The sequence below is a fragment of the Populus euphratica genome, unplaced genomic scaffold (genome assembly GCF_000495115.2).
Source record: "Populus euphratica unplaced genomic scaffold, PopEup_1.0 scaffold323.1, whole genome shotgun sequence".
Taxonomy (NCBI): Eukaryota; Viridiplantae; Streptophyta; class Magnoliopsida; order Malpighiales; family Salicaceae; genus Populus; species Populus euphratica.
The window spans coordinates 91,073-101,574 of NW_011500128.1; the positions used below are offsets into that span (position 1 = coordinate 91,073).

A 10,502-nucleotide genomic window follows, 5' to 3' on the forward strand; every position below is an offset into this window, starting at 1 on the left:
TGGGCAAAATTTCTAAGCTAACAATGGATATCATGACCAAGGTGTATACATGTTGACTAAAATACAAACATTCGCATGCTTGAACCGAAAGCAACAAGGGAACTACAACGAGATGGGGCTCGAAAAAACAATGACACAAAAATGCCTTGCCTCTGTGAACATAAAAGGATGAAAATGTGAAAAACATTAACAAAAAGGGTGAATAAATGAATGCTACTACCCTTTTCTTCTATCTGACATTCCTTGTAAATAAGCCTTGCATGCTACAAATCAAAACTGTTGTGGAGTTGCCAAGACCACAGCCATTTTCTTTTACATTTTCAACTGGAAAGAACTTTGGCTTTAGGCAAATAAAATAAAATTGCACAAGCTTATGCATCTCTTCCAAGCAACCCTGCTCGGTTGCTTTTTCTAAATGAATTTGTGATTCTGTTCCAGGAGGAAAAAACCTGCAACTTTGTATATGTGCTTGCTCCTGCATGCACTGCTGCATCCGAGATCATCTGCATTCACCACCTTTTCAAAAATCAGGCAGTTGAAGAATGCGCTTCACTACGAAAGTGAGGCAGTTGCAGACTACACTGTCCAAGGAATAAGAAACATGCAGCTGGATAATCAAATAACCAACTCAAGGCCAAGATGCTGCAATACCTCTCCTCAGTGTGGTCCTATGGAGGGGGTCCATCACATTAGATGGTGCCTGATAGGCAACCGTGTCCAATTGCCAAAATCATCAGTAAGGCATTACGTATGGCAGTGCATAAACATCAGCCGTCTCAATCTGCAGAGCTTCTGACCACACCATTGGTGTCTCATCGACCCCTGACAACCCAACCTTGGGCTTCTTTGCTTGGGAATTGGCGCTCTGAAATAACCATTCTTGATCCTCAAAATCTAACCACTCTTCCATTTTGGGTACTGTAAGCACCTCAGGCAGATACTTGGAATCTGGGTGGGGTTGTTTCCTAGACACTTCAGCTATTTGATCAGTTTGTGCAGATGAATCCAAAGGTTTTGTTAAAGACTTCGTTAAAGAAATAGGTAGTGATTCAATTGTTGAGGAGATGGATGGAGCTTGAGCTTCTATCAAACCATTTATCAGGTGTCCTTTATTAACCACCTTTTCGGTATAGACAGCCTCCTGTCCACCTTTTATAACTGCGGTGGAAATTTGGCATGTTCCCAACATGCTTCCATTCTCAACTGATAGAGGCAAGGAAGAAGTAGGTCGTGGCAACTTATTAGGCTTAATATCATTAGCTGCAAAAGAAAACAAAAGGGAAGCAGAATGCATTAGCTGATAAAAGGCATGTGAACTTTGGATTTGCCAAACATAAAGGACTACTCTCTGAACATTTCTGGTCAATAAATATCAAAACATGAAAATCAACACCTTTATGAATATGATAAATCCATCATATCTGGTTGAAAGAAACATTGGTTCACAGGATTTCAATAATAGTCATTTTGACTCACCATGCAAAAATCCATTCATGTCCGAGTCCTTTCGTTTCTTTATATTTACTTCATCGACAGCACTATTAGTGCTCTCCTTGAGAAGATGTGAGGTTTTTACAGTATGGTTACCTACAATGTCAGGCATATTGCTTTCCTTCAATTTAACTGAATCTTTCTTCTTCCGCTCACTTTTCTCCTTTGCTTTCTCCTTCTTTTTCTTGACCTTAACCCTGACTTTATCCTTCTCTTCACCTTTTTTCTCTTTATCCTTCCGTTTATCCTTGTGTTTATCATCAGTTTCCTTTTGTTTGGTCTGATATTTCCCTTCCATCTTCTTCTCAATGTCTTTCTCCAGTGGTCTGAGCATTCCATCAATTCTAGCCAGAAATGTTCCAGAAAGGCTCTGAACACTTCCAGTAAATCTCGCCTCATCCCTTATTCCTTGCCCATCCAACCTTATATCATCATCTCGCTTGTTCTTTTCTTTTTCTTCAACCCAATTTCCAGAGGCCCTCACCACCAGTCTGACCATTCCCTCATCCCTTTTCGCATCTGTACCAGGTAACTTCTCAAAGAACTGGTTTCTGTCTTCAGCTCTGGCTCTCTTGCCCAGCTCACGGACAAATTTAGATTCCTTAGGTTGGTGAAACAAAGTGCTGTTTTGCATTAGCTTCTGACCATTGTAACCTGATAATTTTCCAGCAAATTTTTTGTCATTAGATACACTATTTTTATCCACATCAATTTCCTTCCTCTTCTGAGTGCACACATCCCCACCATTACCCTCTGATTTCTCTCCAAATTTCCAGCCATCCAAGGCTTTATCTCCATTGATATGCTTAGATTGCCCAGGAAGTTTCCCTTCACCTGAGGCTTTATCTCCACCATTGTCAAGCTTAGCTTGCCCCGGAAGTCTCTTTTCATCTGAGGCACTACTTTTTTCCTTGTCCTTATTTCTGTTCTCCTTTTTCTCTCTATGCTTTTCCTTTTTGTTTTTCTTATCCCTATGCTTTTCATCGCTCCTATCTTTCTCCCTCTTTTCTTTATCTTCTCTTTTTTCTCTATCTTTCTTCTCCTTCTTGTGCTTCTTTTCTTTGTCCTTCTCCTGAAATTTTTGGAAAGCAATAATAAATAATTCAACTCAAGAGAATCAGAGACTGTGTTCATTGATTACGCTGGAGTCTGTTACATAGGCATATCATGTAAATATATATTCAACTGTTTCACTACCCAAAACAATGAATTCAAAATGCAAATAAGACAAATCAAAACTTTTATGCAGAAACCCGCCCTAAGCATTATCCATAAGAGAAGCAGAATGCCTGGTAATTCTGTGTGCCTAAATTTATCAGTTGCCAACTTCATCATGCTAAAAAGAATTACAAGAAATGAGGTCAGAGACGTGAAAGACATGAGAAACATCCATTACAGAACATTTCCACGTCAAACATAATCCAGACAAACATTTCCTTCTGCTAAGATCTCTACAAATAGGGAGCTGGAGAAAGGGCCCTTTATGAATTCGACTAAGTTGAAAATTATAATCATCATATTCACCTAAAATAGAACCCTACCCTCCCAGGCAAAGAAATTTCCATCATTTTCATAATGCTCAGAAAGTAGCTTAAATATAGAGTTATAATGTCATCTTCCATTTCTCTCTGGACACTGAAAGTCTGAAACCATTCCATGGAATGATATCATGCAATCCCAAATATAAAAACTCATGAAGAACATGATGATGACATACTTATAAAATGAACAGAATCCCTAATATTTGAAGCAAAGCTCACTCATCTGCATTCTAGCCCCAATATCTGCAACCTCACGTGCCTGAACAGGTATTGCAGAGATAAAAAATTCTACATGCACCCAAATAACAGAGCTAAAATTGGAAGATCATAAAACTTGATGTGATATAAATGGCCACAGAGCCAAATATGAGCAAGAAAATAAACTACATTTTTGGAGTACTGTCATGCTGATATGGAAATATAGAAAGGAGTCCCATCATCTATCCCCTGGAAAATCTACAAGAAAAACAAGGTGTTTACTTGGAGACTAAGGAGCATTTACTAGCATTTACTTGGAGACTTATAAACTGCTGAAATTGAAGTTCTTGATGCATTCAGCAGACTGTGCATCTCCAAAAAAACATAAAATGGCAAATACAGTTTTTTTTCCCCTTCCAATTTTGCAAGCCTGTCTTATTTTTTTTAACCTTAAAACTTAGACAAAGTAAAAGAGGCCACCTAAATGGACACAAATTCACTAGCATGCTCACAAACCTCATCTCCCTAATTTTCAGTAGAGATTGGAGATACATACAATCAATCCACTCCTTACACATGGGATTCACTAAAATAGGAATAGCAGAAAACCAAAGATTTACTCAAGAACTCAAACAACAAGAGCTAACTAGTTAACAATCATGTTCAGAATCCCTTATTTAAGGCAGGTTGATTCATCACATTTCTAGGGTGAATAGATGCAAGCAACAAGCAGGCACTAAAGAAAAATTTTAATTTGAGCCAGCACCAGTACGTGTATGTTCCGATCTCATATTTACTACTTAGTTCCAGCTTGCAAGAATCTTTTTTATTATTATTATAAACATGCAATTACTTGTTCCTCCTCCATATAGGATTAACAGAGAAACAGCTTAAACCAAGGATTTACCCATGAACTAGAACACCAATAGCAAGATAACAAGCAACCATTCTCCAAAATCTCCATTTAAGACACATTGCCCATCTCCACACACCTTGGAACAAACAAACATATCCAATAATTGAATTTTAGTTAAAAGTTCTAGAGAAACTGCTAGTACTTTCTCTTATAATCCATTTATTAATCTGTGTATCCTGAAAGGAAGATCTACTTTCAATAATCAGACCATAATTATACAGAAATGTTGTAAAGCCTATTTAAGCTAAAGTACTAGATCAAGTTATACCACCCTAGTCAGTGTGAATTTCTTAAACCATAACAATAAGATTTCATATTACACATATCTCGTCAGGAAAATCAAAATAGCATATGAGATTACGATTTAAGAATCAAATATGTATTTATTTCTCTACCTCCACAAGTTTTCTTTAATGGCAGTTTAACACTCTATAGAGCAAATACCGCATAAGTTAAAAAGCAAAATTCCATACAATAAGTTAAGATAGATATTATAAGTCTTCAATCCCAGAAGGCTCTCAGCACAATGGACCTTGAAAATGCATTTTCAGAAATTTTAGACGTTAAACTTGTGAACTTCCTATCCTGCTGTTCATTTTTGTGCAGGATTAAGGCAGCAAGATGTTATTGAGCAGGAACATCAATGTTTCATAGAAACTTCAACCCGTGAAGGACCTCAGCTGAAAAGAATTTTAAGGAATTATAGACGTGAAACTCATTTAACTTTTCTATCCTGATATTTTTGTACAAGATGCACCCAGCATCTTGATGAGGCAAGAACATCAATGTTCCATTCAGGCGTAAGGCAAATAAAGGCCAAATCCAGGTGTGCTAAACCACATAAATCCAAGAGTTCTCATTTACTGCTTTCATTAGCAATAAGAAGTCATTAGATAATTACAATGCTGTAAAACCCTAAACATAACAAACAGTGTGGTTTCCAATTGAAACGTTGGAAATGCTAACATTACAGCTGTCACATACTTGAACATTTAAACATTTATATCTCGAGTTTCTCCTCATTTTTCCTATTCTTTTTTTGAATAATGAGTAGGGAGTCATATCCACTATCATTTTTTGGGGGTGCTCCTTCAACTCTGTTTGCATTGGTTTTAGATAGTCTGTTCAACCTGTCCTCACTCTCCTCCATTACTACAGGACCTAGTATCTAAGTTATCCTATTCCTTTATTATTCTCTGAATAAAAACAGCTTGAACATCACATTTTCAAATGTAAATTACAGAATGCTTTATGACTTGCCCATTCTTTTCCATAAACGGGTCCTGCTCTAATTATGTCATGCTAGTTTCTCAGTAGGTATTAAATTCAACCAAAAAATCACAACACTTTCCAACTTACACAGAATTCTTTTTTGGGCCATTTGATATTCCACACCCTGAAACCATTTATCCATCTAAACCTAAAAAGGAATGTATGATTTGAATTCCTGACCATAACAAGTGTACAGAAAATCTAATCTCATAAGCAACCATAACCAAATAAGATTTTACAAGCAACCAGCATTGCAAATGGAGCTGATTATTTAACAAGATACAAAATTGATCAACTCAATAATATAAAAATGGCACGTATAATTCTCACTCATTCAAATTAATGAGACAGAGCCAATAATAAAGGCTTTCAATTAATCAGGGCTCTACAAGGTTAGAGCATCTCACTGTAGATATAATTTCCTGACTCATGGGAGTCGATCATCTGATGAAAAATATAAAGGTAACTTTCTAAGTTTTGACTTTTTTGAGAACAAAGCTTTCCTTCACTGCAATATATTGAAGAGCTTTCTATAATTTTGGAACCCAGTTTTATAGTCTTCTTGTAAATTATAAGCTCATCTGAGCTAATGATACAAAAACAAAAATTCTCGTGGAAAAATCCATGATGAAATTCATGCATGGACAAAAATACCAGCACTTAAAAGTTTCTGTAAATACCATAATCAGGATGCATAATACTTCAATAACATAACTGAGAAGGCAATAGCCAGACAGATATTAAAGAATAACAAATACTAACATGAATCGATCAATTAATAAGAAGCCTGTAACCACAACTACGTATAGTAGGAACAGAAAATGCCACTGTCATTTCATCCACCATGATCACTTAGCATCCAACAGCATAATGTTTTGTACATACAACGAAGATCTTATCTTTGTTTAAGCAAAGCCTGCGAAAATGAATGTGCTTCATTTGGAAAGGAGTACTTTTTCTGTATCCAAAGGCAAAACTATTACATGATAAGTCTATGAGTGAATGAATATAAGACAAGACAGCAAAGACTTCTGGGAAGTATTTACTACCGATGGAAAACCAAATTGGTTGCCATTGGAACTGATTCAATTAAATGTGAATCAGAAAAGAATTCTTTTCGATAGCTCTAATAAATATCATGCCAACTATGCAATGTCATTCAATAAAAGGCAAGTGTATGAACCTTTTCTAGTAGGTCAACATCATCACTTCTGGCCTTCTTTCCATATCCCGGTGGTGGAAATGGAAAGCAACGCGACATTGAACAGAATCCCAAAACACAAAACAGCGATGCCTTTCACCAAAGAAAATGATTGAATTACTTTCCAAAACCACTGTTCTGAAAAGGGAATGGACCAGTAACTATGCTCCTGTCCATACACCATGTCCCCACATTCATTACCAGGTTCAACACTTCACCATGAAGTCGTATATCACATCCAACAGCCACGAGTTCCAAATCCACCAAAATCCCCTTCAATAACAAAGTTCAAACTAATCCACTCGATCAAATCTTCTAGTATATTACGCTATACTGCAATAATTCAACAAAAACTCAGTTGCAAAAGCAACCTTCAAATGTTTTCCTTCTTGATGAACAACTTTACTCAAATTATGTTAAACCTAAAGGTTTCTAGAGAAATGAAATTGTCCACTGAAATCCGATCTTCAGCGTTGCCTTCCGTGGCAATAAAGAACCATAACCTCCTTACCCTTGAAAGGAAACCCTAATACACAAATCATTCCCAAGTTCAAGATCAAGCATAAAACAGCCAAAAACCCAGAAACCTTTACCCTCCAATACAACAAAAAAAAGTAATTCTTGATCACTTCCAGACAATCCTAAATGCGCAATCCTCTTCCATGCCCAAAAACAAGCAATGCTCAACAATACCACTGTATGCAATTTCAAATTAACGATAAGCAATAATTGTCCAATCCACAACTCCAACCACTTGAAAGACAGCTCATTCCCTGCCTTGCTCTTGAATCAAAACCCTAATCAGTCCAAAATCAAGAAATTTAATAAGTTCCCAGTTATGATCCAGCAAACGCTACAAAAATACAAACTTTGCAACAAGCACATAAAACCCACTTCTCAAACCCCAAAAAAACCTTGAATTCAGCTCTAAGAAAACCCCGAAACAAACAAAGGAACTTGTAGAATAAATAAAGAATAAAGGGAATACGAGAGAAGCCCTTTTCTTTTTAATAGCTAATCAGAAATGGGTATCAATCAAAAGCCAAAAAGAAAGCTTGATTCAAAGAGTAAACTTGAAGAAAACAAATCATACACGATTTAGAAGAAAAAAAAAGTTGTCTGAAATCAATATATCTATCTATCAGGTTACCTTGTCCGCTACAACAAACAGAACATTATTGTAGACGAACAAGATCTTTCGCTTTCTTTATAGAATTTCGTGAACAGAAACAATGAAAGAATTTGATCTTTTTTCGTGTTCCTGTCTTGGTTTTTTTTCTGTTTCTGCTACTGCTGCTCCTCTCTTCTAATAGAGAGGGGTTTCCTTTTAGTTCTTTTGTTTGTCTACGGAAGTTACACGCAAGAATGAAAAAAAAAAAAAATGAAAAGGAAGAAGTAAAATTAGTTATGAGATTATAGGTATTTGATGACACAATTCTTAAAAATTTGGAATTAATTTTTTAATATATTAATTTAATATGAGGGTGTATTTTAAATATCATATAATAATAGATTTAATTTTAATTGAAGTAAGTTGTTCCGGGAATACTTTTACTGTTGAACAAAGAATATATATATTTTATATATTATATATAAAAAAGTTTCCTTACGAAAACAAATGAATTTTATAAACTTAAGAATAAAAGAAAATAAAACTTTTAAAAGTATAGCTAATAATAATATATAATTAAGTTTAATACAAGAATATATAAAGTCATAAGAAAACATGAATATCATGTTATTTATATTTGCTTAAAAATTGGATATCTAAAATATTGTTACCTTGATTAGGAGGACCGATTTCTCCAGAAGTATTATAATGATTATGAAAAGATTAGAAATAATTTCAGTTTGTTTCTGTTTCAAACTAGGAATTGCCACATTTATCCTTTTAAATTTGTTACATATGATAACATGAGGTAATTTTTTAAGTTAAAAATAATAATGTCATATTTCTTATTATGAGAGTTACAAAATAAATTATATAATATTTATTTTTCTTTAAAATATCTATCATATAAAAAGGTAATCAAGTAGTATCAACATGCTATTTTAATAATTAACATTATTAAAAAAATAATAAATTTAAAAAGTATTGAAATGAGGTTTTATTTAGTTAATGCAATTTTAATCCAAAAAAATATCATAATTTTATTACTTATTTGAAATTAGCAATTAACACCCTAACAAAAATTTTGAGTCACGAGTTAAATAAATTAACTTGAAATAATAATAAAAAATATATTGTTTTAAAATTATTTTAAAAATAATATTATTTGGAAAAAAAACATTAAACAAGATTAATCCGGCGATGGATCAATCTTATATGTAATTTTTATCCGTTATAATTAAAAATTTAACTTTAATGAGAAGTCGGTTCGGATAAATAAATTACTGAGTTAACTCGACGAGTCATGGCTAACTATACCGTGTGCATTGTAATCATATCTCTCCCTATTCTATCACATGTCTCGTGTACCTGAATTTAAAATTAATTTTTGCGAGTGAAGTCACCTGCGTGACAACTGACAAAGGAAGGCACTGAAATGCTTGAGAGTTTCTTCCTTTTTCTTCAACTATTTAGTTGACCGATTTTGATTGGATCAACTATCACCGACCCAGTACCCAAAAAAACACTCGATTAGGAATTAGTTTTAAATCAACAAATTAATGGAATAATCTATTTTTAGCAAGCCGATTTTTATAACACAACTCCTCCGAGTGTTTCTTGTATTTGACGCGGACTAGATTTCCTAGGACTGCTGTTAGAGAGTGTTCCCGATGATGAAGTCTTGTACTTGTAGACTAGAAAACTTTACGATGCTAGGTTCTTGTTGCATGTGACCGATGCTATTCATGACATCATATTCCTCGTTACATGGAAATCAAAATCTTTCGTTGGAAGAGATAATGTTTTGAAATTAAAGATATATAGATGGGTGCTAATTTTGTGTTTGTAATAGTGGTTAATTAATATATTTAAGTGTTTATGTTTTGTTTTTTAATTTAAAGAACTCTAAATTAATGATATAAGTTTGAATACCTTTGAAAACAGTTATAATTAGAGGAATTAAACATAATTTGATGATAAAATAGTATATTTATAAAAAATATATTAAATAACTTAAAAACCCTTAAATTTAAGAAACAATAATATTTATTATTGAATTTTAAATTAATTAATGCTATGAAATTTATATATTTTCATTCTAAGAGATGAAAAATTCTTACATTTTACTTGAATAATTTAAGGGGTATTTATACCTCATGAATCTTGTTGAATCTTGTTGTTTTAAAAAAAAATGATTTTATGTATACCAATATAAATATAATAATTTATTATATTTTTTATATATTTATTGTAAATGGTTATTTATGATCGCATATATAGTTTTAAAACTTAAATATTATTAAGTATTTTGGATTAATTTTTGTTAAACTCGTCGTGTTATCTTTTGTATAATTAATTATTAAACTTATATATGTTGGATATGATATATTTATTAGATTTATTTTATTTAAAATAATTTTTACTTGTAAAAATTTTAACTCAAAAATTAACTCTGCAAAAGATTTCATCATTAATCTTTGAACGTTCACAGGATCCCACATTAGGAAACACATACACGCCTTCCAAACAAGAAAATGACTGGCTGAAATATTGCCTTCGAGGAGCACTCCTCCATGAACTTCAGAGACTAGCAGCTACAAATTCCAAATCCATCACTCTTTTAGGCAGCTATTCTATGATCTATTGTTCGGTGTAAACTATATTGAATTGCGATTTCTATTTGGTAAGTATGGAAAATTATAAAAGCAATATATATGTTATGCAAGGATGATAATGCCCTCATACTGTGTCATGTCTATAAATATAAAAATA

The 10,502-nt window shown here is 33.5% G+C and overlaps 1 protein-coding gene across 1 annotated transcript; it reads right to left on the reverse strand.

Annotated features, from left to right (window-relative positions):
• LOC105110317 (glutamic acid-rich protein-like) lies at positions 1 to 7,984 on the reverse strand. The gene is made up of 4 exons (XM_011005315.1): positions 7,770 to 7,984; positions 6,602 to 7,416; positions 1,477 to 2,563; positions 1 to 1,260 (listed from the first exon to the last, which is right to left on the reverse strand). Exons 2-4 carry the CDS (start codon positions 6,677 to 6,679, stop codon positions 734 to 736), a joined length of 1,692 nt encoding a protein of 563 aa, XP_011003617.1. The 5' UTR covers positions 6,680 to 7,416; positions 7,770 to 7,984; the 3' UTR covers positions 1 to 733.
• Positions 7,985 to 10,502: the final 2,518 nt, after the last annotated feature.

Excerpts from the sequence above, each read along its gene's own strand:
- LOC105110317 (XM_011005315.1), bottom strand. The coding sequence starts at position 6,679 with ATGTCGCGTTGCTTTCCATTTCCACCACCGGGATATGGAAAGAAGGCC. Across the intron at positions 2,564-6,601 it reads ATGTTGACCTACTAGAAAAG|GAGAAGGACAAAGAAAAGAA; the intron begins GTTCATACACTT and ends CAAAAATTTCAG. Across the intron at positions 1,261-1,476 it reads CATGAATGGATTTTTGCATG|CTAATGATATTAAGCCTAAT; the intron begins GTGAGTCAAAAT and ends TTTCTTTTGCAG.